A 27,987-nucleotide genomic window follows, 5' to 3' on the forward strand; every position below is an offset into this window, starting at 1 on the left:
ACTCCCCTTGTCTTGTCTCATTTTCCACCCTACGAATGGACCTCGGATTCCGCTGGTGACTCTTGTTTACAAGTGACAAAAAAGAACAAGAGGGAAGTGTTCCCCTTCCCACCAAGCAAATGCGCATTAACATCAATATAATGTCAGCAACAAAGACCAAAATGTGTAGGGGGAAGGAAAACAATTAAAAGACGTAGAAAACAGGAAACACACAAGAAGCAAAATGAGCTGAGCAGAAGAATCAAAAGCTTGACCCAAAACTTGTTTAGACTCTCTTCAATCATCATGTCCATTCTTCTTTGTCGGTCATTAGTCAAAATTTGAGCATCGAAATTAATTATACAATACCAGAACCACAATGGGAAACGTTTAATTGGATGGAAAGCCCTAGAAACGAGCGAAAAAAAACCGAAATAATACAAGCCGCAGCGGCAGAAGCTATTTAAAGTTTCCAAACAACTTCTGCGACGACGACGAAGACGACTTCCACTTTCCGAAGTGGACAAAACTTTTTGTTACATCTACAATTTGGGACACAAAAGACGCCAAGTTGCTGGCCAAGCGAAATCTTGACTTTGAAGTTTGTAGGCATAGAAAAATCTGTTTGCTAGCAGTTTTTCTCAGCCTTCCTTTTTTTTCCGCCGCCTTTGATTTGCTTTCCATCTCGGCGAGGAAAAAAAATTGGCAAGCGAACCTCTTGAAAGCGAAGTCTAATTAGGCAATGTCTCAAATGAAGGGAAATGGGAGCAGAGACTCAAGACTCAAGATTCTCTAGCAGATTAAAGTGCAATGAAAGTGAGTGGTAAAGTCGTGGGCTTTTGAGGAAAAACAATTGCATAAGCTCGGAGTGAAACAAAAGTAATGGCCAAAATTATTCTCAGGCAACAGGGAAACGGAAAAACGATAATTAAGGTGCAGAATGAAGAAATGAAAAGGTTGAGTAACTTCATAAATTACAAGGCTCATTTATTGCAGTTTTCTATATTACCTTATGGTCTTTTGTAAGTGCAATAATAATCTCAATAATCTTTATAAGACATTACTTGGACTTAGAAAAACTAAACAAGATTTTAAATAACTTGCCCATACAAAGTTTTCTTTAAAGACTATATCTTCAATTATGCACTACACATATATAATAAATCTGATTTAAAAGAAAAGATATACAAAGTTAAAGACGGGAAGCAAATTGCAATAAAGGGGAAACAAAGACAGTGACAAGTCGAAATGTGGTCCCCCTATATCGTATCTGCATCTGCATATCTCTTTCTATCCGCCTGCTTGACCACTTTTATTTTCATGCCTCAATTGAGACAACCCACTCCCATTTTCCATTTTCCCCTTTCCCGCCGACCATTTTCCCCACCTTTCCCTTTTGTAGCCCCGCATCATTGTCCATCTACCGTCGAGTGAAAAATTGATTGTCATGCAAAAGTGAACTTTAGTTTCGAGTTTTGAGTGAAGTGAACGAGGTGAAGAGGCTCAGTCAAGAGTGGAGAAAATGTATATAAATAAATACATAAAGCTATTGTCATTCTTCTTCTCCTATCCATCGTGGCTTCCGAAAGCGAAAAGGTTTTGAGTGAGGCACAGAAAGAAAAATTGTGTCAATCTACCGTTTGACATGCAAAATGCTCTCAAGTCTTTAAATTATAGTTTTTATTTCGGATGAAACCGAAAGCGCAGTTGATTCACACTTTATAACTTAAAATTTGGGATTGTAGTTTTCAATTTTCTATCTAATAATATATTCTTGTTAAATTGCAAAAGCTTGGAGAAGTTAAATCGTTAACGATTTTAAATTACTATCGATATATAGTATTTAATAGCCTGCTACAAAAATTGTATAGATATGACAACCCTGATTGTCAAACTAACAGAGTAGCTAGTTGTCAAATTTCTATCAGACTAGTGACTGTCGAATCGTGGAGACTCAAAGAAGAAAATGAAATCCCAGTACACCCGAAAAGCCAAAGTAAGTGCTTGTTTAATGTCGTCCATCAGGTGAAATAATTCCCGATTCGAATTCCGATGTAAGCCAGAGCCAGCAAAAACACCTACAGCACTAGAGCCCAAGACTAATACTAAACTGGCGGGTCCAAAATCGAGATCCACGACGGTGGTGGTGAAGCGCCGGAATCGCCGAAATTCCATTGATGGAGCAGCAGGAGGCTCCACTAGCGGCAATTCCGAGGGGGGTAATTCCAGAGCAGCTTTCTCCGGAAGTGGTTATTCGGCAGGAAATAATTCCGAAGGAGGTACATCGACTGGACGCAAGTCCATTGGTAGTAAATCCAGAGGAACTTATTTCCGAGCAAGTTATACCGGTGCTGGTAGTTCCGGATCTGAGAATAGGTCGCCGCCCCAGCTTGTTCCGGTGCGGCGTAAGCCCCTCAGTGATTACATGATGCTGGAGGAACAGCCATCTACCTCCAGTCGTCCAACCACATCCTCTTCCTATTTATCGGACCAGGATCGTCCGATGAGTTATGCCGCTGCGGTGGAATCACTCCCCATATCTAGGCTCAAGGTCAAGGTGGTGCTATCCCCACGTCTCAAGCGGTCCGGCAATCAGCCGCCGATCAAGCGGCCGAACCGTAAAAATTCACCCAACGCCAAGGTCAAATCGATCCCACCGACGCAGTCTAAGACACACAATATCCAGCTAAATCCGAAGCGCAATATGGCCCAGGTCCCGCCCCAATCCCGCGATGCCACCGTGAGTAACAAGTCGAATAACTTAGCGCCACCTGGCGGAAACAAAAAGAAACCCAAGTCGAAGAAATCCCAAAAGCTAAAGCAAAATCAACCACGATCAGAAGCTACTTCTCCGGAGCAGCCAGCCTCACCAAAGTCTTTATCACCTTGTGATAATCAAAGTTCTCCGCCGAAGTTCTCCGATTCCAACGCCTATCTGGACCATCACCATGAGAAAATGCAGCGCTTTCTGGCTGAGCAAACGGCTGGTCAAAAGCCGTATCCCAACCGTGGCCAAGTGAAGACCTGCAAACAAAATGTCCAGCTGCCAACCAATCGATCCCTCTTCGACTTCGATGAGCGACTATTCAGACGCGGGGATCTCGAGTCGGCCGCATTTTTGGCCCAGAACCAGGCCATGATACGCATGTGGCTGAACCCTAATATGCTGATCTCCTAGGCAGCTCAATCAATTAACAATCAAAAATTGATCATTTAGTTTTATATGTGTTTGAACTTGTTATGTTGCATCAAAATTCTAATTCAAATCTTATGAGCAATCTCTGTGGCACGTAGACTTACGACCTAAACTATGGAAGCCCCTGGAGATTGAACTGTATTTTGAATATACATTGGCAAATAAAAAAGTTATTTGATTTCAATATCGTGGTTGTATTTTGCTATTGTACATTTTAATTAACGAGAAGAAACTAAAACCCTAACTACCCTTCTTTCAGCGAATCCAGCGAATTTCCTAAAACATACAAAACGTCCTGAAGTTTGTTGCTGTAGTCATTTGTCACTCGAAGAGGATGCAAAAATTAAAACATGGCCCAGTGAGAAGTGATGGCCTATTGGGGTGGTGGAAGAAGAGGAGGAGCTTTTGCAGCGGGGCGAAGGAAGAGGTCATCAGCGGGGTCAGGAAAGTGCAAATGTGTGCCAGGAAGACAGGGGCGGCGGTGCGCAGAAGCTAAATGGGGGTCTCGTTAAGTGGCAAACGAAGTCAAACGGACGGCGCGACGCTTTTATTTTTGATGCTTCGCTGCCTCTTTGTGTGACTTGTGCTCTCGACTTTCCCCTCGACTCGCCGCCGTTCGACTCGTGCTCTGCGAAATTGGCCAGAAAAGGCTGGCCAAAACTGGCACGTTCCTATAGCCATTGCTATAGCTATGCCCAAAGCCATCGAGCCACAGAGCGAGCAGCTCTCTTTCTCGATCCCCCCCAACTTCCCATGACAACATGACAACAAAGAGGTCATTTACTTTCCTTGCGAGCATGAAATAATCGTTCGTCGTGGCTCTGACTCTGAAAAAAAAAGATGTAAAAACATCGAAAACAGCTCGAAAAGTCAGGCCAAAGCCAAACAAAGCGCAAAGCAAAAAGTCAAACTCACATATTTCGTGCAAAATAAAGCCCAAGTGCAACAATGACTACTATTGGTAAAGCAGAAAGATGGGATTCCAACTAGAAGATACTCTTAGCAAATTCCATTATAATGAAAAAAAGCTTGAAATAAATGTCAGGTATCTTCTAACCATACCATCTTCAGTCTTCAGTCTTTTAAGCTAAATTAAAAATTAATTATAAAATTATAATATACTAAGAGTACATAAATATTAAGGTTCAGTTAATAAACAATTCACCCAAAAACATCGTTATGGCTTTTAAGGAGTTATATAGGTTATAATATGTTTCTGCAATCATATCTAATGATATTCTAAGAAATCCCACATCATTTATCTGTATTCCAGTATACCCTTCCTTTATCAAATGCAATATAAGACAGGAAGAAGAATATAAAGCTGAGAGATAAATGAAATTGGCAACAGAAGCGACAGGCACAGAGGATATAGGCACGGCTACAGGAGGCCCAACTTTATGGGCTAGCAGTCGAGTTGACTTCTCCATTCCGAATCGCTTGGTTTTTAATTTTTTTTGCTCGTATCAAAAATCGATTAACAAAGCGCCGGCAGCAATGCGCCGCATAAAGCCGCAAAACTTTAACGGCACATTTAAAAAGGCATTTCTTCAAACGAATTCGCGTGCCAATCTCTCTATGCGCTCATATCTATGTACGAATGTATGTGTATCTATGCGAGGTGGAAGGAAATAAGAGATAATTGGTATAAAATAGCCGTTTATTGCTGTCACGAGTATCGATTTCTATATCAGGATATCAGGATGTGTCACGTGCAGATAGCAGCCAAGGAAAATCTCGCTCTGAACAGTCCCTATAATTCTATATTGCTGTTTAAGTAACGGCGATTCAGGGAAAAGTGCAAAATTTATAGTATCTCCCCATTCAATGAATTAATGCTTTGTTCGTTTTTAATGATGGAAAACAATCACACGAGCATTGCGTAAGCAAACTGGACTTGAAAGTCGGAAAACAATAGTTCGAGCTTGGCTTCTGATCTCATAGGCTTTTATTAGTCAGGGGGTTTGTATTGCTATAAATTGCAAGTACAGTGGGTATTGGTTTAACAGAAATGTTAAGCAACAAATCTCGTAATAAATACCTAGATTAAATAGCTAAAATCACTAGATTACGGTTGCGTTATAAATATAAAAATATACATAAATTCCACAAATTCCTGTTTTTAAAAAACTACTGCATCCCCTTCCTACAATCACTAGAGAAAAATTCAAAAAAAAAATATCCCCAATTAGTAATGCGCTGAGCGGCTGGCAAAATAAAAATATGATTGATCCCCTCCGCATAGCAATCATTTATTTTGTCAAGCCTCTGACCTCATATGGCTGGCGATCTATTGCTCAACTTTAAAGCCTGTTGTGAAATGCATGCATTTAAATTGTTTCGCAATGGCAGACACACCCGGCAACAGAAGGCAGGCGCAAGTTGAACACGAAACTACACAAGTGAACTAATGCAATTTAATGTAAAGGTAAACTTATGCTCCTCAAACTTCGCCCCCCCCCCCCCCCACACACACACACACAACTCCCTCACTTCATACCCATCAAACGTTGTGTTTACAAGTTTCAGCATTTCCATTAGGCGAAAAACACACACAGACGCACATACATAAATGTTTTATAACCGACTTCAGTGCGTCTGTCTTGTGACTTTAAAATAGTCTTCATTACTCCATTGTCTATAATTAGAATCGAAATTGCTGACTCGGAAGGGGAGAAGAAGATGAAGAAGAAGAAACTCTAGAAAGACGAGACTATAATTAGGATGTGCTTCTTGGCGCTGAAGGGGTATTAGTTCTATACGGGGCAAGATTGACACGTTTCAACGCTGCTGATATACTCGAAACTGATTGGCAATCGGAATTCGTTGATGGATTCAATTCGATTCAAAGGGGAAGCCGAGCCGATCCAAGCGATTCGTAATGTAAATGTTTGTGGCTCGGCTCGATAGCTGCGTTATCAGCTTCCAAATTTCGTGGGAACAACAATAACACAGGCCCTCGAAACGTAAACACAGACTGATAGACAGCCCAGCCAAGGGCGAAAATAAAATGGAACTGCAATTGGTGAAAAGCCCCCAGACTTAGAGGCAAATATAAGTTCGCTTAAAATAAACTGGATTAGGCGTAAACCAATAAGCCCATGGGCACATTGAACATGAGAAACGAAAGCCCCACTTTGCGTGCAACTACAGCTGTGTTTAGTCGTTTAGTTGGAAAACTAATTGTCAATATAGTACAAACATTATGCAAATCTACAGTTTGAAAAGCGCCAACTAATTATAGTCTTCTCCTCGTAAAAGCAACAGTATTCAGTCTAATTGCTCAGCTACAAAACAAATTTCCAACTTATAAAATCTATGTTGTATCCTACTTCTTTCTTAAGAAAAACGAATCTTTCCCATTTTTATTTGAATACTATTCATTGCAATTTAAACTCTTAACGGTACAAACCGTTAAGCTCAACGATTTCCAAGAATGCAAAAACGGTGTTTATTTCCGGTAAACGAAGTATTTTCATTTAAAAATATTCTAGAGAATTCAAAAATTTATCAAGAAATTTGAGTAAATCAAATAATTAGTTAGGTGAAAAAAATAAATATTTAAATATATATGTATTTTATCAAAACACTTTTAAGCGGAAATAGAATTAAGATAATCAGCACTTTCAAACATAAAAAATAAAATAAAAAAATTATATTTTCATTTCGCCAGCTGCTGCTAATTTCGCGAATACCACTGTGTCAGATTTTAAGCGTAAGTGTGTGTGTACGTGTGTGTGGAGAACGCAGTAAAAAAAAACTGGTCTCAAGTCTCGAAAATATGCGCTCAAGGTCGGTCAACGGATTTGCTTTTGTTGCTTTTCGAAAGATAACAAGAACTACAACAACAACAAAAGCGGCTGCAACCAAAAAAGCCGTGCGAAAAAGACACAAGATCGCAAGAATTGAAATGCAACAAGCGCCGCTGCGGGAAAGAGAGGCCACGATATAATTAGAGAGGGAGCCCGAAAATTCTGCCAGCGGAAGCGGCGGCGGCAAACGTAAATTAAAAGCAATTGTAGAAATTTCCTGAGTTGGCGAAAATGTGAGCAGTAATTTCTGTTGGTTGTCGCCACCCGCGCATTACTACACTGAGCAAAAATGCTGAACTGATCAATTGCATCGATCGTGGGATACGAAAAGATTATATCACTTAGAATCAAATGGTATAATAGAAAAATAGATTTTATAATTTGTAGAAAATTATATATATTTTATCAAAATATAAAATATAAAAATAAATAAAGATTTTTTTCATCTTCTTTTTCCAGTGGAAATGAAAATCGTATTAAAAGAGCGATCTTGTGATTTTTCTCAGTGCAATAGTGCCATTACACCCACACAGGGACGCGCGCGAGGCTGCGCCGTTATTTTCGAGTAAATATTTGAATTCCGCGAAGCGAATGGCAAAGCAGCCAAACAACTTTTGCGGTTATTAAGCATAGGATAATAAACACCGAAGAAGCAGAGCAACAAAAATACAAAAAGGCACGCATGATCAATGGGGGAAGGGATAAAATCATGGAGAGGGAGCGGGAGAGCAGAACCCACGGCCATGTGCTAGCTAGCCGTCTCGTTCTTGCGCCCGCAACAAGTGCACAAAAGAGCGGCTTAAAACGGAAAAAGGAGCCACCGCGAACATTATAGAATTTGAATAGGATAAATAGTCTACATATGCATAGGGAATGTAACTCACTTTGTCCAGACACTTAAGCTCCTCGATGGGGTAAACCACCTTTTGGCAACGGGCACAGGTTTTATTCATCTTGCCGCTTTTTCCTCCTTTGTTTGTTGCTTCTGCGACTGTGTGTGTATGTATAAGCCTTTTATTTACACAACAGGATATTACTGTTAACTTTGATTATTTTCCCCGTTTTGACGACACTTTTGCGCCCACGATTTGCGCACGAATTTACGCTCCTCTTGGCTTAATTTTGCATATTTTCTGTGATCTGCGAGTCGAAGAACCGATCGGATCTGAATAGGAACTACGGGAATGTATTTGGTGTGTGTGTAGGTATGAGCCGAGAATTTGATTTACACTATTCACAAAAACATCTAATAACTGGTTTGCTTTGTTGTTGTTGATGTATAAAACAACTGGCGATCGATCGCATAGACTTTTTGTTACCAATTGTGATCCAATTTACACTTTTCTCTTCGTTTTATTAATTTTCAGCTGTCGCGACTGCGCTGCAGGTAAAAATAAGCGACGCGCGCAGTGGAAAAAGAGGAAGAACGACTGGCGTAGGCGTCCGTAATGAATTAATTCCGTTATTTTTGATAACACCGCACAGAGCTCGTAATCTACGATTTGAGTGTTAATTTTTAAGGTGAGTTTGATGGAGGCGCGACACAAACGAAATAACGCGACAATCCGCGATAAATATTCCGTTCCGTTCGAATAGAGTGACCGCAGCAGACTGCGAGCAAAGTGACCGTTGCAAGGTTGTGGTGCAATATTTTTCGATGTCTTGCTATGTTTTTGAGTTCTCTTTTCGGCCGTAATGGCGCCACTGTTTTGTGGAGAAATTGCTTTGCAGTGTGACCATCTATTCGATTGTAGAAAATACCAAGAAAATTTAAATCATCATTTAAAAAAGGATCTTCAACGGTTATACGAGTTTTAACGACATAATATCTTGATAGCTAATCGAACTTTAAGGTACCCTTGGTATAAAATCTTTACATTTTTTTTTTCTATCAAAGCTTAACAGAGAAATTTACTATTATAGTTTCAATTTATGTCAAACCTTTGTATAAACATATGTAATTGTGTGTACCGCAAGTACGAGCAATTACCTATCGGTTGTCGTCGATAGACCGATAGCCTATGTACCGGCTGGCGTACAGGGTGCCCGCGGCACTTGACCCACCACCCTCGAATCCTTGGAGTTTTACTATCGAATTTTCGGTGTGTGTGCATATCCTGCTGCTCCCAGGGCGTAGGACCCAAATTAAACTACAAACCCATTCAAATTGGGTTAAATTAATGGCCAATAACATGCAAAGCAGGAAGAACGTAAAAATCAGCTTGTAAATATTTGCCAAAAGAGTCGAATTGGTTTTTTCGCTCAGCCAAAATCACGAGTGTGTCACCCACTTCTTTGTGCTTCACTTTTTTTCCTGGCTGCCAGACAAAGAAAGCTGCGCGTGTTGTGCAATATTAAGACGGGAAAGGATCAAAAACAACGAATAACAGTTAATTGAAGTTAGATAGCTTACCGCTGCATAATGAAAGGCGTAGCTACATCCCTTTCCCACCCCCCACAACGCCTTAAAGTAGGCAAAGTGGAAGTAAACACGCACACAGAGGCCCCCGTTGGAAAATCGATAATCCGTGCCGTGTCCGTGTGAGCGCGTGCGAGTGTGAGTGAGACAAATGCCGGTGTGTTCTATCGACCGACTGGCACAATAACAACAACAACAAAACGCTGACTGTCAGGAAGTTGGGGAGTGCGAAAGAGACGGAAGACGCAAAGAGCGAAACAAGTGTAAACAAATCACAAAAGGCAATTAGCAATAAAACAACGAAGGAAGTCCAATAAATCATAAATAAATAAAGCTCTTTAAGGCTCAATCATTATTCGCAACATTATACGCGGCCAAAGGAATTACTACACGAATGCCAATCAGCTTTTTCTGAGCAAAATGCAGACGCTGCGCAAGAAAACGAGTCCTTGTAAATGTAAGTAATACAAATAACACCTTAAAACGGAATTTTTTCATCTATAAAGTCTTTTTAAAGTAATTCTTCTTGTGGGAAGAAATTTTTTTTCTTGAAATTTTTGCTAGTGAGGAATGATGAAATTATCAACTAAAAACGCAAGCCATTCACATTGATTTAAATTGCAGTGTTTTATGTCAACAACGAATTTATTTGGTATTGTCAATTGAATTAGGGTATATTATGTATTTTGAACACAGGCATCCCTACTTCGAAGTTCTAAAGTAATATTTCTGAAATCAGTAAAAGAAAAACTGTCCTAAATTGTTTCTCTTTAAAGATACTTTGCCCTTTTAACAGCACTGCATATCAAATTACACTCATACGCCATGTTGTAGAGACATGATAGACCTTTTCTAGGTGGTAAATATTTTGTCAGTCAACTTTTCTACTTTCCTTCCTGCATCTCCCTCGCACTTCTATTATCTGCGTAATTCGACCATAGCGTTCTCCTTTGTTTACTTAAAAAGCTAATCATACTTATGAGCAGGGACAAAGTAAATTCCTCACCATTAAGTAAAACTAAACGTTTTAGGTTTATTTCTGGCCGAAGCTAGCTTTTCAAATTCCGATATATCCTATTGATCGATCCCTCGATTCAATGCTAGACCCGGCTTATCGATAAGCGTCTCAGACAGCATCCGCCAATCGAATAGCAGCTGCTGCGCCGGCGTCGCAGGTGTTGCAGTTTTCCCAAAAAAGATCAACAATGGCCGAGAGAGCTGCTCGTTTTCTGTACTGTATTTTGCGCCACAAAAATCACTAAATAATAGAGTGAAATCTATGTGTACACACGAGTGCCTCAAAGAGTGTGTGTGTGTGTTTTTGTTTATTATTTCAATTGAACAAACTGCGACAATCCAGTCCAGTCGAAAAAGAGAGTCACCGTGAGAGCATTCGAATCGTTTCCACGCTCTCATTCGCTTTTATTCATTCCATGATCGCGCATCGTTCTCCGCTAGAATTTAATTAAATCTATAGCGTCGCGAAAAATCGTTGTGGAATTTATGTATTGTTTGTCCCCCATTGTGTGCCCCCTCCAGCACCAACACCCTCTCGTCATCGTCCGCGTCCCAATGGAAATGTCAACACACACACACACAACAGAGAGGCCCGGAATGCTACACTGATTCTGTTGACACTTCGGTGACCAGAGTTCCAGAATTCCAGAGTTTTTCCAGCCAGCGTTTTCCCAATGAGCAGGAGCAGTACCCACTGAGACTTCGGCCGGGCGAAACATGGTCAAGTCCCTGGTGGCCAAGTTGTCCACAGCCTCCTCCAATCTCTCGTTGGCCAGCACCTTTGGCGGCGGCAGCGGCGCGGCAGAGGAAACGAATTACGCAAAACGTTAGCGAAAACAAACTAAGCAAATACACAAATAACAAACAAACGAACACAGTGGCCCCTCCGCAGTGAGAAAGGGCAAACAAAACCAAGATACAAACATATGCGAAGATCACAGTGAAAATTTTTTTTGATATTGTGCTGATAAGACGAAGCTATATATAAAAAATCAATATTGGTCCTATCACTATAGCAAATTGAGATTTACTAATACAATAAATGCTGATATTCAAAGAATCGAGTTCTTTATAAAAAAATCTGAAGATAAAGAAGATGATCAGAAGAAGTTTTTCAGTGTACATACATGTTTAAAAATCTTTTAAATTCTACTTAGACGTTCAAAACTGTTTTAGCATTCAGTATAAAATTGTAATAAAGATGCTTCGGAAGGCAAAGAAATAATAAAACTGTTTTTAAATCATAGTTCCCAGCGGAAGGAATGAAAAGTGATGCGAAATATTGAATAGAACAATGAAAGTCTTCTTGATCTTGAATGAAGATTTTTAAAATTTCAAATTTGATATACCACAATAAAAAATATATAATCCATATAGATTTTGCATTCCATCAAAGCATCATTTTAAATATTGGATGATCCAACGAGGAACACAAGTGTTCATTCAAGCACATAATTACTCGAAAAATTTGAAAAATGAATCATTCAAAATATTTTAATGGGGATTCGGTCCAATAAACCCAGATTTGTGCACAATCCATAGAGTTTTGTCGAAATGGATTATACTTCTTTTGATAAACTAATGAGTAATTAGTTTGCTTGCCATTTCATCTTATATTGCAAATATTAAAGCATTTTCTTTTTAATTTCGGACTAGATGGTTTAATTATATTATAGTTCCGTTTCCTAAATACTCCTTTTGTAACTTTTTTATGTTTAAATTTTTTGAAATGTTGCCAAAATTTGTAACAGTGCTAAATAAAAACGTTCATAAATGTGGGTTCTCTCAAAATAAATCAGCCACACCCCAAATCCCACGGCTTCCAAAACTGACGAGTGACCACTACACTCTGTAAAACATTTTCGCCAAACCAAAATTATCCGAATACACACCTTAACAAACACAAAGACTCATTTTGGCATTCGATTCTTGGGCTCATTTTCCAGATCGCAATGATCCGGGACGCTTTTTCGGCGATGGCGTTCAGTTCAAGGCAAAGCTCATCGGCATTCTGGAGGTAAGAGTTTACTTTTTGGATAAATTTCAGTATCTAACATTGTGATCTTTCGAAATTTAAGGTGGGCGAGGCCCGAGGTGATCGGATGTGCCAGGAGGCGCTGCAAGATCTCAAAATGGCCATCCGGGCGGCTGGAGAGCACAAGCAGCGGATAACCATCCATGTGACCATCGATGGTCTGCGGCTGAGGGATGAGAAAACGGGTGACTCCCTGTACCATCATCCGGTGCATAAGATCTCCTTCATCGCGCAGGATATGACTGACTCGAGGGCCTTTGGCTATATCTTCGGATCGCCGGACAGTGGTCACCGGTTCTTCGGCATCAAGACGGACAAGGCGGCCAGCCAGGTGGTGCTGGCCATGCGCGATCTCTTCCAGGTAGTTTTCGAGCTAAAGAAAAAGGAGATTGAGATGGCGCGCCAGCAGATCCAGGGTAAGTCCCTGCACGACCATTCCAGCCAGCTGGCCTCCCTGTCGTCGCTGAAGTCCTCCGGCCTGGGTGGCATGGGTCTGGGCCACTCGGATTTGGCCAGCGGAGGAATCTCATCCGGCCATGCCCTCACCCTGCTGGGCAGTAGTCTTAGCACCACGAATGGAACGAGCAGGCTGGGCGTGAGTCTTGACGTGGCCAAGGCATCCGGATCGGCGGCCAAAGAGGTTCGTTACCCAGTCATATGCTATTTCAAACTATTTTTCATTACAACACTATATTTTATAGGTCTCTCCGGAATCCGTGGCCGATCTTGTGGACTTGGAGCAGGAGCTTACCTCGCTTCAGCGGGGAATCAGTCAGATGGAACGGATAACGCCAAACGAGCCGACCACCAGTAGCACTGGTGGTGCTGGCCATCCATCTCTAGCGAAATCAGCCAGCGAGGACGATCCTTTCGGAGACTCGTTTATCTATGTGCCCTCGTATAGCATACTGCCACCGCCACCTGATTCCGGACGCAACAGGCACAAGCCGCCCAACAAAACACCTGATGCGGTGACCAGTTTGGATGCAATGCTTTCGCCACCTCCTGGTACAAGTAGCTCCCACGGCTCAGCCTCCGCTGGACTACAGGCTGCAGATAACGACGATGACAACTGGCTGCAGGAACTGGACCAACAAAATGATGTCTTCGACACGTCCAAAGTGGTGAGCAGCAGTGGATTGGGTTCGGTTTTGGCCATGGCTCCGCTGGCCTCCAGCGAATCCACGGCCACTCCCACCCAACAACTGACGGAGGTTGCTGCAGGATCTGGACCTCTGGCTGATCTGGATATTGGACTAAGTACGGCCTTGGGAAATGAGGAACAGACCTCCACCATTTTGTCATTGGGTGAGTTGAAAAGAGCATCGCTCCTCCTACTTTTCCACATCATCGAAATTGTCGCGTCTTGTGTGAAATTTGATCGCTTTGTCATCTCCATTGAAGCGATAAAAGAGCTGTCTGTGATCGTGTGGGGAGTGGTCAGTGGAACTAGATGTGTCCGCCCGGCAAGGGAACAATTGGTAGTCTTCTTGGGTCAAATTAATTGAACTGAATGGAATCTTCGGGGGTAAAACATTTAACAAAATTTAGATTTCTTTGTAATTATACAAAACCTGTGGAATAATAATTAGTAAAGCTAAACAAATGTAAATTATACACTGAATGTGTAAAGAAACTCTTAAAAATCTAAACATATATTTTGTATAGTTTTGAAAACGCCTTCATTCTTTATTTTTTTTTTATGTGACTTATATTCTTATTATTCTCCAATCTTATTTTGTTTATTAAACATTTTAGGTTTGTCCCCTCTTTACGTTACTTTTTTAATCTTAGTTTATTTGTGGTTTTGGTTAGTAACGTGCTCATCCTATATTCAAAGCTACTTACAACAAATTAACTTATATGTCTTTTAAATAGGGATCTTCGTTTGTGGATTTGTTGTCTTCGGAACTTACCGAAGATATAAGCTTTCTTCTTCCATTTCTTCTGAGCTCTTTGAGTTTTTCTCCTGTTTTTGATTTTGTGCCAAATGCGAATTCGGAGTCTCCGCTTGGGAGCTGCTCTCATTGCTTGTTATCCCTGTCGTTTTCCTGATCCCTTCTGTTCCATTGTTCAGATGCGTTCACGGATTTGGATCCGCTAGGCACAGGACGCACCAGGCCGTATGTCGATAAGAAATACTTCTTCCAAGAGCTGAAGAATCCGCCGAAGAAGCTGCTCAAGGAGCTCAGCTCCGGCAGCCAGGCGGGTCTCGGTCTGGGTCTCTCTCTGGGTCAGTTGGATGGCCTCTTTCCGGAGGATAGCACCACCATCTCCACAACCACCACCACAGCTACTAACATCACCGCAGGTACTAACCAATCGCAATTCCAACACCATTATTGCACAGAGAAAAAAATCATTAACAACTGAAATGCATATTCTTTATTACGATAAACGAGTTGTGCATCATTTTTGGCGAAATTTTTTCTCTGTGCAATTAGAAATCGCCTTGAGTAAGCAGCTATCTAAAGTTTGCACTTGCACCGCAGGAAATCCGCAACAGAACTCGGCTAACACACTAACATCCACCGCTAGCACCGCCGCCAGTCTGGGACAGCTCCTGTCCACGGTTGCTCTCAATCCCGATCCGCTGCCCGCTCCCATTTCCATACCCACATCTATTTCCCATTCGATCACCCCGAGCGCTGAGCTGAAACTGTTGCTTGGCCATGTCACTAATCCACCTAATCCCACCGGCCACTATTATACCACAGAACCGCCAACGCTGAACTCGCTGGAGAATCCCCATCCGCCGGCGGATCCCGTACTTCTGCCCAGGGATACGGATCCGTTCTCGCCCACTCGGAAAAAGAGCGATCCAGATCCCTTCCAGGAAAGCGATCTCTTTGCCAAACTGGATGCTTTCGAGTTCGAGGCTCCGCCGGCGGTTCCAGCTCCCTCGATTCCAAATTTGGCCACGGAGACAAAAGCGAATGTATTCAATGGACCACTTCAGGTGCAATTGCCACCAGAGAAGGAGTTGCAGCTTCAGCAGCCTCCGAGTACGGTGAGGAACCGTCCCACAGCATCTGTTTCCGCACTTCCAAGTGGCGGAGCCCTTGATGTGATCTCCAGTATAAGCAACAAGAAGATGCCGCACCTTTTTGGCCAGGCCAGATCATTTGGCAAATCTGGTTCGGATATTGGTTCAAGTGTTAACATGCGCCGCCTGCAGGAGAGCGATTCGTTGAGTGAAACAGAGGCAGCTCCCGAGCCACCGCCGCGTCCAGACTCGACTCCGTACTCGGAACCTCCGCCCCTGCCACCCAAGAAGCAGTTCAGCGATCTGGTCATCCGACCTTCACCTGCAAATACCACTCAACCGCCAACTAGCGGAAGGTATGAGTATTTGAACAGTAATGTCACGGCAAGAAGGACTGCCTCCTCCGTTGACGCACCACCCATTCCATTGCCATCGCGCCGTGTTGGTCGCTCTGATGGCTGCTTTCCGGGTCCGGGAAGGCCAAGAAAACCTGGACACACCGAGGATGATTATCTAGCTCCGTTGGGAGCTCCACCGCCATTGCTGCCGCCACCCAGCCAAGGATCCTCGGCTCGCGCGAGACCTCAACGGCAGGCTTCGCTAGGCAGGCCGCAGGATATCTACGAAAACAAGGCGGAGATTCTGCAGGCTCAAGCACAGGCGCAGGCCCAGGCCCCGGAAGTAGCGCCCTCTAGCAATACCTTGGCTCCCGATATCACCCTAACTCAATTGCTCACCCTGGGAATGGATGATTTGGCTATCAAACTGAACGTTCCCGCCAGCAAACTGAGCACCATGACTCTGGTCCAGTTGACAGCCTATCTCTCCGAGTATTTGTCCAGTGAAAAAAGCCAAGTTCACAGTCAAGAGAGGAGATCTTCGCCAGCAAACACAGCTCCTGCACCAGCTTCCACGGCAGCTGTGTTTAAGGTTAATTTTGATCAGCAGACCTCCTTTGTGGCCAAGTTCGACGACACTTTTGGCGAAGACGAACCAGTGATGCCTTCGGGTTCTTCGGACTCCACCTTTGTGGCTAACTTCGCCAACTTTAACGATGCACCAACTCCGGTGCCGACAGTATCGCCAGTTGTTGCGACAGTGCCCTCAGCAGATCGGTATGCCGTATTTCGCGAGATCATCGATCAGGAGCTTCAGCAGCAACAGCAGGAAACGGATCTTATGGGCGATTTGACACCACCGCCAGTGGATGAGACCCAGGCCAAGGAAATTTCAGAGGGCTTGGAGGTGAACAATGTGGGTGCGGAGCTACCAATTGATGCCTTAGATGTCAAACCTGCGCCGAAGATTGACACAAAAATCACCGAAGTTGTCGCCCAGGCCAAAGATCGTTACGCAGCTCTGCGGGACATAATCCTAGTGGAGAATCTCTTTGATAAACCAGCAATAGCAACCGACACTCAGCCTGAGAAGGAAAAGGATCTGTTGCAAGACTTTCCTGAGTTCAGTGATGAGTTCAACGAGGATCATGACCTTCGCCAAATTATGGATCATCAGAATGTTCAGACTCATGCCCGCGATCGTCATGGCTTGGTCGACAGCAGGGGCTTTCCAACAGAGCCTTCGTCTTCCGCTCTGACCGTGGGCGATTATGATGAGGACGAGGATGCTGATGCGGGTGGTGAGAGCAGTCTAGATAGCAATGAAAAGGACGCAGAGCCTGTCAGCGGTCAGGATCAGTATGAAAAGCTATCCACGTCGACGCAACAACTAGATGCAGCTGCTCCGGCTCTAGAGGATGTGCAGCAGCTGCAGCAGCAATCCCTGCCTCCAAAGCAGGATCAAAAATTCCTCTCCATCCTAACGGCTCCCGGTGGTGGAACGAAAGATGACATCGAGATCGACGAGCTCATGCATCGTGCAATTTCGAATCTCTCCCTGGACTCAAGGGATCGAGTTTCGCCCGCCACCTCCTCGGCAGCTCCATCACGTGGGGCTCCCGGCTTGCACACGCCCTCGCAATTCAATGATGTCAGCACGTCGCCGATTCCCCTCCAGAAACCAGGCATGGGCCCATCGCCTGTGCCGTCGCAGCTTTCGGCCGTGTCCCAACTCATCGATACCGCAACCAAACAAATGATGGGCGACAAGGATCGGGAAAAGCAATCCTGGGCTACATTCGATTCCCCGAAGGCAAAAGGCAAGGCTAGGCTAACGCTTCCGCCGCCACCACCTCCTGCATCCAACACTTCGCAACCGGATACGGTAGAATCGCCTTGCAGTTCGGATCCCCGGGATGACGGCTGGTCAAAGCAACAGCGTCGTTGGGCGAAGAAGGAGCGCCAGCAGACATCCTCATCATCCCGAGACCTAAGTCCCTGGGACGATGAAACGCCGGAGTATCTGAAGCGGCGACAGTTGGCCGCCGCTCAAATGGCTCATCCCCATCAGCCCCCTATGCAAGCTCCACCTCAGCATACGGATCGGCATGGATACTACATGCGACACGCCAGGCGAATGAACTCTTGCGACGAGGACTACGAGTAAGTCCACTTCTTTGAATAATTATATAGGTAATAAAATAATAATTCCCCATATCTTTAATATTTGTAGCTACGATGGGGAATTCGTTGCACGCCGAGATCAGCCACAACATCAACAGCAGCAGCGAAAGTTCAAGCACGGACTTTCTCGCAGCAGGGATAACTTTGAATTGGGTGAGTTCATATACTTCATAAGACTGATTTTTGAATCATTCTTTAAACGATACTTGTGTTCCTGCAGAATCCCCCAGCTGGTATCATCACCCGGCGCACCACACATGGTCGCCTCAGGAGATTGAGCAGGTGCGCGTACGATCTTTCGATCGTACTGCTTACGAGCGATCCAGCTATGGCCCACCGCCACCCATCTACGACAAACGTGGACAACTGAGAGGCAAATATCGCGGAGATCACAGGGATAGGGAACGAGAGCGTGATCGCGACCGAGAGTATCGGGATTATGCTCGTCCAAGCTACGATTTCGACTACGAAAACGTCTACGAGGAGCGTGGAGGTCGTTCACCGTTGGCCTACAAGCCAGGAAGAGGTGGTGGTGATTATCTGTATGACAGAGAAAGGGACAGGGATCGGGAGCGCGATCGAAAATCCTTCGATCGGGAAAGTCTCGAGTCCTATGAGAGCGCCACCCGTCGTCGTCGCAGTTTTGGTAGTGGAAACGATGTTTATGGCAGCCTAGATAGTCGCGATGATTACCGTGGCGATAGGGAAAGGGATCGTGAACGTGATCGCGAGCAGATGAAGACCCGTTCATTACGAAAGCCAACAACTACGTCTGGAAAGCTCCGGATAAGTGGCGACATTGATTACGAGCAGGACTCGGAGCAGGACTTCCAGCAGCGATCTGGAGTACGAAGCCTGCAGCGTCCCAATCAGCTAGGCGGTGATGTGGTGCTGCCCTCCAATGCGGTAGTGGGTCCACAGCGATTGCGCAAAAGCAGCGGCTCCAGTCCCTGGGACGGAGAGGGTATGTGTCTCAAGTTTGTAATTCATATCGGTTCTCTCGTTTTAATTGTATGCGCATTGCAGAACCGGCCTTGCCTGGTCAGAAATCTTGGAAGCGTCCAGCCAGCGCTGCTGAAACCGAAAGGCGACTGGCTGAGAGTCGCAGAGCGGTAGCTTTGGGTCAAACTCCCTCCGATGGAGAAAAAGAACGAAGGTTTGGGGAATATTATTTCATGAATTGAGTAAATATTTTATTTAACACCTCATTTATCCCTCAGATTCCGCAAGAAAACCCGAGCCCGCAGTGCCAAAGATTTAGCCACCGTCGGTGCTCCCAGCGCTAGTACTTCTGCCCCGTCCAGATCGAGCTATGGGCGTGGCATCAGGGATAACTATGACTATATATGTCCAGGCCAGCGTAACGATGACGACGACGATGATGATGAGGACTACGTGGATGATGAACCGCCAACGGATGAGGATAAGTTCGAGAGGTTGAACCGCCGGCGACATGAGATGCACCAGCGGATGCTGGAGTCCGAACGTCGGCAAATGGAACGCCATCAGCCGCCATCGCTGGCGAAGCTTCCGGGCCAGAATCGTACACGAGGCGTCGTGGCTAACAGTGACTATGGTTTTGTGGACAGTTACGAGCAGACTCCAACTCCCACGCCACGTTCGAATGCCAGTAGCACTGGACCGGGTGGCCTGATGATGAGTGGCGGGGAGTCCTCCGCTGGAGTTACAAGTTCCAAGTTCAATTTTGACGATGGATTTGAGTCAGATTTTAATCAGAGCTCTCCGCCGCCGGCGCCAGCAGGTACCGCCTCCAGTTGCAATTCCACGCCGGCGGGTCCAGTTTCGGCAAATGCGAACAACGGCGGATCGAAGAGCCTGTTCCGCTTCTCCAATGATTTTTCGGATCGCGAGAAACGGGAGCAGTTTGAGATGGATACACCGCCAACCTCAACACCACCAATTACGCAAAAACTGCGATTTGACGATAATGTTAAGGTCTCCCAATTCGATGATGCTGCCTTTGAGGATGACTTCGCCAAGGCATCATTCGATTTTGAAAAGGAACAAGCGGGTTCTGCCACAGCAGGTGCCGGAGGATCTGGTGCTATGAGCAGGAAGCAAAATATGCGAACCAGCAAGCTGCAGCAGCGCCAGGAGCTCATCAAGAAATCCGAGTCGGTAAACATATTTGCCAAAAAGCAGGAGGATCCCTTCGAGGATGACGAGTTCTTTAAATCACCAGACCAGGAACAGGCCATGGATCAGCACAATGATGACACTGAGGGCGGCAAATTTCAGTGGAGCGAGGACGCGAACTTTGCAAAGTTCGATGAAAACATGTGATTTGACCAACTGTTTGCCAAGGCATCGGGGCAGCGACCGGATCCGGACATCGATAACCACAACTATGCGGAGATCGATGTGGTCAACGACACGGACTTTTCATTTCTGGCCAATCTCAATCACTACTATCAGCAGCAGCGACTGCACAGCCTGCGACAGAGCTTGAATCGCCATGTTTACTGCAACTTGCCAGTCCAGCAGTTGCAGGAGCAAGTGAATCAGCCGATGAAGAAATCCATCGCCACATCTACAAGTCCCTGGCATGAGCCAAAGGTCAAGTCGAAGCCGCTGCAGCAGCTGCTGAGGAAGCCGAAAAAGTGGAAACTCAAGCGCACCCTAGATGACTTTCTAAAGTGTCTGATTATTGCGTCCTCGGAGCATGTGTACGATTATGATGTGCTGTGGTAGGATTGGCGGATTGGGAAGATGAGGAGCAGTCTTAGAGAAGAGAGAGAAATAAAGAAACCATACGATATTTAATTCGCCACATATATCTAGTCAACTCAATCGCCATTTAAACTTGCAATATCGTAACACTCCAACGAGGACTGTAGAGTTCCCTCTTACTCCCAGTTCTGCCCAAGCCAAAACATCACACAGCTCTGATCCTATTCCAAAGCCAGATTGTATATATAGATTTATCCAGCAGTCGATTCCAAGCAAGCCATAGAGAAAACTTAAACGAGAACAAGTGTTTGTTAAAGCTACTCCCCACTCGTCAAATAACGAAATACTCACGCCCCCGCCCCGAATCATCAATCGATCCGCAAATCGAAAGCAACTAATTAATTGCCTATGCTAGATGTCGTCTATTCCATATATATCGAATTATCCAAAGTGCAACCATTGTGCTAGCATACAATACCACATATATTCCTAGGGTACGTTTATGTTTTTGCATACTACAAGCATAATTTGTATGATTGTTTGATTACATAGTTAACTAACGACTAATTAGTTTAATTCCACGGCAATGTGTTTTTATGATTTGACTATATATTATACATAACTATATATTTATACGTAACTGAACAAGCAACTGAAACTGAACGATCAAGTAACTCCCAAACAGCTAAATAATATACGATAATTATACATACGAACCTATTCTTATACATATATATGTAATGCAATTATACGAATACGATAGTTATTGTCAAGTCCCTTTGTGTAGGGGATGTAAAAATTGGTTTTTGTCCCGTCATTTTGTTCTATTAATTAAACTGTGAGAAGCATATTACAAATGGTTTCATTTATTTGGACAAGTCAAGTCGTTTCCAAACTTTTGATTACTGAATTTTGTGTGGCAACATACATAGCCAACATATATAGCCATATCGGATCGTATGCAAATGGGTGGCGGTTGGCTGCTCTGCCAGCACCTGCCATTTAGGCCGCTTTTGGAGCCAAGTGTTTGACAATTTGGAGCGCCAATTAGCCAGGCCAGCTGTGGTCTTCTACGCCCACAATAACTATAAAACCTTTGAGTCGATCCAAGCCAATGCATATTCAGTTTTTGGATCTTGTGGCAGCAGCAATCTCTTTTGAAATGCAGCAAATGGTAAGCAAATTCTTTGGCAAGGATTTTGTAAGATTTGGCTCTTTTCTGTTTTCAGTTGATTCTCGTATCCCTGGGACTGCTGGCCAGTGTGGCAGCCAAGCCAGCTGTGGATCCAGCACTGTTTCCTTCGGCCTCTACTTTCGGACTCTATCCAGGATCAGGTGGACCTTTTGCTGGCGCCTATGCTGCTGGTCCCTTTGCTGGCGCTCCTTTGGTTAATCCTTTGGGTGCATCTCCCCTGGCCGTATCCAGCAGCCAGCGCTTGGACTACTTTAACCAGTTTAATGCCGCCTTTGCTCCGACTGCTCCTGCCCGCATCCTGGCTACTGCTCCATTCCCTGCAACTGGCGCCCGACTCATTCAGCCAACTCGTTTCCTTGCTCCTGCAGTGGCAGCACCATTTTTCTTTTAGAAAGCATTGAAATTGTTCCTTATTTTGTCGTGTTATTCAAAAATAAAAGTACAAGTTGGTTAACCACAATCATTGTGTCACTATTAAGTCGGTATATGGCTAAACTGTTGCTTTTTTGGCGACGTGCCAAGTACAGTGTATACAGGTGTGATATTCCTTAATAACAAATAATCGAATTGAATGAGCATGTTCAATAAATGGACAAAGAAACATTTATTTATAATATCGAGATTGTCTCTCTATATATATATATATATATTTTATACAATTTGTTGTATGAATCTAATATGAAATAAGTTTTTGATTAAATTTGTCATATATATCATAATATAATATCATTTGGTATCGAGTGTTATCACAATGTATTAAAGGTAGGCTATGTCCGTTGCAGATCACCAGACACCCTTGTAACCATATCCAACGTTATAAGTGGGATAGTAGTAGGGATAGGTGTACGGATAGGTGGTGGCGTATGGGTAATTGTAGGCGGGATACGCCGGATAGCCACCGCTGTACTTAACATAGGTGTTGGGATAAGTGGCCACCGTGGCGGGGGGCACGAAAACTCGATTCCAGTTTCGAGTGACAAACTGATGGCTGGTGGCCACGGGAACCAGGCGAGGAACAGTAGCGGGCACTGCCGGAATCACTGCTGGAATAACTCCATTTGTGGCAGTTGCAAAGCTGGCATGAGACAGCACCAACCCAAGGAGCAAGTAGCCCAACATGGTAGCAAAAAGCTGGATTATGATAATGCTGAGATTATACACTTTAAGTACATTTATCCTTAAGGGTACTCACGCTCTTCATGATGAGGGTAAGTAACCTGGGCCACTCGATCACCGACCGACTGTCCATTTGTAACCCAACCAGGCTGCTTTTATAGCACGCCGAGATTGGATTTGACTTTCAAATGCAACCACCCTTTTATGGATGACCAACCATTTGTGGGCCACCGCCTCGTCCAAGGGCAGCTATGCATTCCCAAAGAAGAGAAGCCAGCGAAGCTTGGAGGGCTTTAAGTATATACAAATAAATATCTTTGGAAAGATGACGCAAGCGGAATTTGTGGCAACACAAAGGCTGGCCATTTAATTATGCTGCAGTAATACAACGATCGAACCCATTGATCAAAACATCTGAGTAAATATAGAGATTCCTGGCCAGATATTTCGGTTGACTATAAAAGCAGATCGGTGACCGAAAGAGCACATACATCCAGAAGTAAACAACATGAAGCTACAGTTGGCTCTCGTTCTATGTGGATTGACTCTGGCCTTGGGCCAGATTGTTCCCCGCAGCTCCTGGTGTCCTGTGCCCATCTCGCCGCGAATGCCCAGGCTCATGGTACCGGTGCGACTGATTATCATCCATCATACAGTCACGGCCCCTTGCTTCAATCCGCATCAGTGCCAGTTGGTACTTAGGCAAATTCGAGCCGATCATATGCGCAGAAAGTTCAGGGATATTGGCTATAATTTCCTGATCGGCGGGGATGGTCGAATCTACGAGGGCTTGGGTTTCGGCATCCGTGGCGAGCATGCTCCCCGCTATAACAGCCAGTCCATTGGCATTGCTTTCATTGGCAACTTCCAGAGTAAGTCATCCCATTCAATTACCCTGTGTCATTTTCTTTAATACTATGTCTGTATTTCAGCTGGATTACCTCCTTCGCAGATGCTCCAGGCTGCCCGAACCCTCATCCAAATCGCTGTGCAGCGTCGCCAGGTTTCGCCCAACTATTCCGTGGTGGGTCATTGCCAAACGAAGGCCACTGCTTGTCCGGGAATACACCTTCTCAACGAGCTCAAAAAGTGGCCAAATTGGCGACCAAAGCCTTAGGTTTCCATATGAATCATTCGAGTGTTGATGAAAGATGGAGACCCTAACATAAATATATCTTGAAACCCATTCTCTGTAGCTAAATTGATGTAAATAATTGTACATTTTACCAAATAAACACATTTTTTAGACAAATGTCATTAATTTTTAAAAGTTTATTTTACTTAAGATATGTAACTTTGCTTTCTAGTTTTGCCTCCAGTGCGGCCACGTCTTGATCTCGTTGTACAGAGCATCACCTGGGCAGGAGGTGGCCTTGGTCTGCCGATGACCGAACAGCGTGTAGTTATCCTTGAGGTATCCACGCTGCTTGGCCAGCTCGATTAGATCCTTGGCGTTCTGGAGCATCTGGGCGGATGGGGCACTGCGTTCGAAGTTGCCAATGAAGACGATGCCAATGCTCTTGCGATTATAGTTGGGGGAGTGTGATCCCTGGAGCCCGAAACCACGACCCTCGTACACCTTGCCATCACCGGCCACGATAAAGTTATATCCAATATCGCTGAAATTGCGGCGACCCTTGTGATCCGACTGAATGTTCTTGATCATGCGCTTGCACTGCTCGGATGTGGAGCAGCCATTAGGATTGTCCGAATGATGGATGATCACATAGTCGACGGCGCCGGAAATCCTAGAAGGCGATCGAGCAGACACCGCACCCCAACTGCTGCGTGGTTCAATCTGCAGGGCATTGGCGGATAGAGCTGATGGGGAAGAGAACTTGATTAGCCTATTAGCCCGTTTGGGGTTTGAGCACACTCTGATTGATTACCTAAGCAGCAAAGCACTAAAGCGGCCACAAAACTAATTGCCGTTGATGTGTTCATCTTTGCAAGATTCAAGATTCTATTAAATTCTTCCGCTACGGCTGTGTTTATATAGAAAAGTTTCATTTTTTACGGGAAACGAAGCGTTAAATACCCCTCAAAACTGGTTTTCCTCTTTATGAATTGAACTCGATCGAACAATCGTTCAAAATCAAATTATATTATACAAATCGTATTTAAATCCTATGTACAAAACCCAGAGAAAGCATTTTTTGTTTTGCACAGTATCATAGTAATAGGAAAATTCTAACTATGAAAGAATGAAAAGAAAGTTTCTAAAGAAGAGGTAAAAGAAATTCCGACTTTCTGCTTAATATGCTTAATATTTTTGAATTAGGTGTATGACTATTTCTAAATAGACTTATCTCAATTCTCATACACATCACAGCATCTAAATACCCAGGGTATACATACACCGGGTGCGGTAAAGAACCTGCTGGGGATTCACTTGCGCCCCCGAGATAAGAAGCTGCTCCCGGAGACCTCATACACACGTCGAAGCTATAGACAAACACTTTTTACATTATTATATTTGAGTAAACTTAATAAAACATCATATTAATCCCCCACATTTTAGTTCTCGATGGCCTTAAGTTGTTTGGCAATGATTTGCTTCTTGGTTTCCTTTGGCTGGTATTTTGTTTTGTCTGCCTTGGTCTTGGAATTTTTCGTTTCGGAGGATTTCTTTGATGATTGCACGATTTCATTCGCTTTGATTTGCAACTTTTCCATCAACGTCAGTGGACGAACTGTGGCCGTTTCCTCCTGTTTCTTGTGGATCAATGCCTTGGTGGCCACACGATTCTTCTCGGCCATCTTTTGGTTCTTGTTCTTCACCTTTTCCGAGCGCAGGCCGGCTAAAGCCTCTTTGTATTCAACTGCATGTTGAATCTCAATATCTGGAGAAACGTGGATTTCCTCACCCAATCCCTTGTTCGCATCGCTTAGTATTTTTTTGAATAAAGTCATATCTTGTTCCGTGAGCACGGTGACGGCGGTGCCCTTTCTTCCCGCTCGAGCCGTTCGGCCCACTCGATGAATGTATGTCGTGATATGGCGAGGTGTCTCATATGAGAGCACAACATCCACGTCTGCCACATCGATACCACGCGCCAGTGCATCTGAGCAGATCAGTCCATTGATTTTCCCAGCAGCAAAGTCCCTTAGTCGTTCATTTCGAACCTTAGCCGAGAGATTTCCCGACAATTCAGACACTTTGGTGCTATACTTTTGAAATAGCACTTTCAGCACGAATGTTAGTCGAGTTGCCTGATCCGAACTGTTGGTGAAGCACAAGAATCGCTTCCATTTGTACTTTTCCACCAAGGCAAAAACAGTGAGGGGTTTAAGTCGCAGCTCCGTCACACAGTACTGCTCGGTTAACTCCGCCGGCGTTGTGTATCTGCCCACAAATTGTCCTGGATCTGTAAGCGCTTCGGTATCAGCACCTTCTTCCGTTGCGTCCTTCAACACGGGCATGGTAAGTACGGTGGCGAACAGACGAGGCTGAAAGAGTCGTAGATCCTGCAGCTTCTCGGGATCTTGAGACAATGTCGCCGAGAACAGGAGCTTATGTGGTTGCTTGCCAAAGCTGGCTTGAAGTTCTGCATAGCATAGAGGTGCTTGAGTGCCGGCCAGCAGCTGGTCGGTGGTTTCCTTTACATGACTGTCCAGATGATAAAGCCAGTTTTGGAAAACTGCATCCATTATTCGATCGGCCTCGTCAATGACCAGAAATTTTAGGCTCTTCAGGCAGAACCCTTTCGTGGCGTGCAAATGGTCAACCAAGCGGCCTGTAAGAAAATTACATACATAATGAAACTACAAGACTTCTCTCGGTTTGTTTAACTCACCTGGTGTGGTCACCACAATGTCTGCCTTGGAGTAGTATTTGCCTTTGTATTGCTCCACCAGCTTCTCCTGCTCATCCTCTAGTTTGTGCTGCTTGGATAGAAGGCAAACCTCCAGCTCCGTTTTGCTGCACAACTCACTGATGACCCGATAAACCTGTAGGGCCAGCTCTGCCACAGGAAGGACGACTAAAGCCCTTACTTTACAATCCACCCGCTGCGATAGCAACTGGACAATTGGTATGGCAAAGGCCAAGGTTTTTCCACTGCCTGTAGGAGCAGATACACAAATATCTCGGGGACGAAAGGGAGGAGGCTTAGCGTGTGCCTCCAGGATCCATGGGATGACCTGCTTTTGGACTGGAAAAAGCCGCTTAATCTTCATCTGCTTGAGAGCTTGACATGTGTACTTCTCCAGGTAATCGAGCTGGTCAATTGCCTCGGAGGCGGGCACTTCCTCCTCCGGCTGCAGGCTTCCACCTTCAATGATGGTTGGATGTGCCAGCCAATTGGGCAGCTGCATCTGCACTTTCTTCTTCTTGGCCGCCGAATCATCGCCTCCAAGAACTTGAAACTCATTAGACGGAACATCTTCCTCTTGGACAACTTCTAGGGGCTTTTCTGGTTCTTCCACCTGCTCCTCCTTGGATTCCGACTCCTTCACATCTGAGGTTTCTTTTTCCAGGATTGGTGTTTCTACAACTTCTATGGCTTCATGTTTCCTTTTGCGTTTTGCAGCCTTCTTAAGCAATTTTTGCAGTATTTCATCCTCGTTGTTGGTGCCTTGGGCCCCATCTTTTTGTTCTTTCAAATCCTCGGTATATCTGGGGTGTAATTGATTTAAAATGACTGTAGGTAATAAACACAAGTTTAGTTACCTGTTAACAGTAAATAATTCCATTATCTACACGGTTTTTATTAAACTAAACGAGAGAGAATGAAATGCACGTGTTGCGGCTGCTTTGTTTACGTTTTACAAAAACATATTATCGATATCGGGCTCTGTGGCACTTCGATATTAAGAAGTGTATGCCTATCGCGCGGTGTGACCCTTTGTACTTTGGCGCGTTTATTTAAAAATGTGATATATTGTATGTAAAAGTTTTTCGGCTTCAAATAATTAAATGCAAATTAGCATATAATCCCTCTTCATTTTTTTTGTTATTTATTTATTTATTTAGAAGCGATGAATCCATACAATGCAGTAATAGTAACATAACAGCGC

General features: G+C 44.3%; 9 protein-coding genes across 22 annotated transcripts in view, besides 1 other annotated feature; 4 read left to right on the forward strand and 5 right to left on the reverse strand.

The window, feature by feature from the left end:
• Lasp overlaps positions 1 to 8,606 on the reverse strand; it is a 35,272-nt gene extending 26,666 nt beyond the window's left edge. For all 4 annotated transcript variants that reach the window (NM_168681.4, NM_001259870.2, NM_140655.3 and 1 more), the window contains exon 1: positions 7,872 to 8,606. In NM_168681.4, the coding sequence (NP_730192.2) occupies positions 7,872 to 7,940 (69 nt within the window). In that variant the 5' untranslated portion in view covers positions 7,941 to 8,606. The remainder of the gene's footprint in view (positions 1 to 7,871) is intronic.
• Positions 1 to 8,606, reverse strand: part of CG43954 (uncharacterized protein) — a 35,272-nt gene extending 26,666 nt beyond the window's left edge. Inside the window, exon 1 of the mRNA NM_001275037.2 lies at positions 7,872 to 8,606. The gene's annotated coding sequence lies outside the window, so the exon portion shown is untranslated. The remainder of the gene's footprint in view (positions 1 to 7,871) is intronic.
• Positions 1,902 to 3,357, forward strand: CG9692 (uncharacterized protein). 2 transcript variants are annotated; one of them, NM_176338.2, is made up of 2 exons: positions 1,902 to 1,975; positions 2,039 to 3,357. In NM_176338.2, exons 1-2 carry the CDS (start codon positions 1,946 to 1,948, stop codon positions 3,155 to 3,157), a joined length of 1,149 nt encoding a protein of 382 aa, NP_788516.1. In that variant the 5' UTR covers positions 1,902 to 1,945; the 3' UTR covers positions 3,158 to 3,357. The 2 variants fall into 2 exon arrangements, with proteins under 2 accessions (NP_788516.1, NP_001287086.1); NM_001300157.1 differs by having other exon boundaries at positions 2,043 to 3,357.
• Positions 8,607 to 9,054: 448 nt separating the features above from the next.
• Positions 9,055 to 21,504, forward strand: Dab (Disabled). Of its 8 annotated transcripts, none has more exons than NM_001259872.1 (10): positions 9,055 to 9,863; positions 12,370 to 12,440; positions 12,502 to 13,098; positions 13,160 to 13,766; positions 14,536 to 14,769; positions 14,951 to 17,945; positions 18,016 to 18,119; positions 18,187 to 18,930; positions 18,993 to 19,122; positions 19,187 to 21,344. In NM_001259872.1, exons 1-10 carry the CDS (start codon positions 9,827 to 9,829, stop codon positions 20,268 to 20,270), a joined length of 6,603 nt encoding a protein of 2,200 aa, NP_001246801.1. In that variant the 5' UTR covers positions 9,055 to 9,826; the 3' UTR covers positions 20,271 to 21,344. The 8 variants fall into 7 exon arrangements, with proteins under 8 accessions (NP_001246801.1, NP_001261967.1, NP_001246800.1 ...); NM_079395.4 differs by lacking the exon at positions 9,055 to 9,863 and adding an exon at positions 10,589 to 11,249 and having other exon boundaries at positions 19,187 to 21,504; NM_001169984.3 differs by lacking the exon at positions 9,055 to 9,863 and adding an exon at positions 10,589 to 11,249.
• A 102-nt stretch (positions 21,505 to 21,606) lies between these two features.
• Positions 21,607 to 23,098, reverse strand: CG13026 (uncharacterized protein). 2 transcript variants are annotated; one of them, NM_001300158.1, is made up of 2 exons: positions 23,045 to 23,098; positions 21,607 to 22,983 (listed from the first exon to the last, which is right to left on the reverse strand). In NM_001300158.1, exons 1-2 carry the CDS (start codon positions 23,051 to 23,053, stop codon positions 22,636 to 22,638), a joined length of 357 nt encoding a protein of 118 aa, NP_001287087.1. In that variant the 5' UTR covers positions 23,054 to 23,098; the 3' UTR covers positions 21,607 to 22,635. The 2 variants fall into 2 exon arrangements, with proteins under 2 accessions (NP_001287087.1, NP_648915.2); NM_140658.3 differs by having other exon boundaries at positions 22,439 to 22,983.
• On the forward strand, positions 21,790 to 22,304 carry CG13031 (uncharacterized protein). The gene is made up of 2 exons (NM_140657.2): positions 21,790 to 21,831; positions 21,887 to 22,304. The coding sequence occupies exons 1-2, from the start codon at positions 21,820 to 21,822 to the stop codon at positions 22,241 to 22,243; spliced, it is 369 nt and encodes a 122-aa protein (NP_648914.1). The 5' UTR covers positions 21,790 to 21,819; the 3' UTR covers positions 22,244 to 22,304.
• Positions 23,099 to 23,469: 371 nt separating the features above from the next.
• Positions 23,470 to 24,217, forward strand: PGRP-SB2 (Peptidoglycan recognition protein SB2). 2 transcript variants are annotated; one of them, NM_140659.3, is made up of 2 exons: positions 23,470 to 23,840; positions 23,901 to 24,217. In NM_140659.3, exons 1-2 carry the CDS (start codon positions 23,477 to 23,479, stop codon positions 24,083 to 24,085), a joined length of 549 nt encoding a protein of 182 aa, NP_648916.1. In that variant the 5' UTR covers positions 23,470 to 23,476; the 3' UTR covers positions 24,086 to 24,217. The 2 variants fall into 2 exon arrangements, with proteins under 2 accessions (NP_648916.1, NP_001261970.1); NM_001275041.1 differs by having other exon boundaries at positions 23,921 to 24,217.
• A 10-nt stretch (positions 24,218 to 24,227) lies between these two features.
• On the reverse strand, positions 24,228 to 24,918 carry PGRP-SB1 (Peptidoglycan recognition protein SB1). Its single transcript, NM_140660.4, has 2 exons — positions 24,858 to 24,918; positions 24,228 to 24,789 (listed from the first exon to the last, which is right to left on the reverse strand). Exons 1-2 carry the CDS (start codon positions 24,910 to 24,912, stop codon positions 24,272 to 24,274), a joined length of 573 nt encoding a protein of 190 aa, NP_648917.1. The 5' UTR covers positions 24,913 to 24,918; the 3' UTR covers positions 24,228 to 24,271.
• Positions 24,919 to 25,424: 506 nt separating this feature from the next.
• Positions 25,425 to 27,747, reverse strand: Dbp73D (Dead box protein 73D). The gene is made up of 3 exons (NM_057485.4): positions 27,641 to 27,747; positions 26,766 to 27,586; positions 25,425 to 26,705 (listed from the first exon to the last, which is right to left on the reverse strand). Exons 1-3 carry the CDS (start codon positions 27,661 to 27,663, stop codon positions 25,486 to 25,488), a joined length of 2,064 nt encoding a protein of 687 aa, NP_476833.1. The 5' UTR covers positions 27,664 to 27,747; the 3' UTR covers positions 25,425 to 25,485.
• Positions 27,748 to 27,914: 167 nt separating this feature from the next.
• Positions 27,915 to 27,987: part of a mobile genetic element that runs on past the window's edge.

Source organism: Drosophila melanogaster, chromosome 3L (genome assembly GCF_000001215.4).
Source record: "Drosophila melanogaster chromosome 3L".
In the NCBI taxonomy this organism is placed as follows: Eukaryota; Metazoa; Arthropoda; class Insecta; order Diptera; family Drosophilidae; genus Drosophila; species Drosophila melanogaster.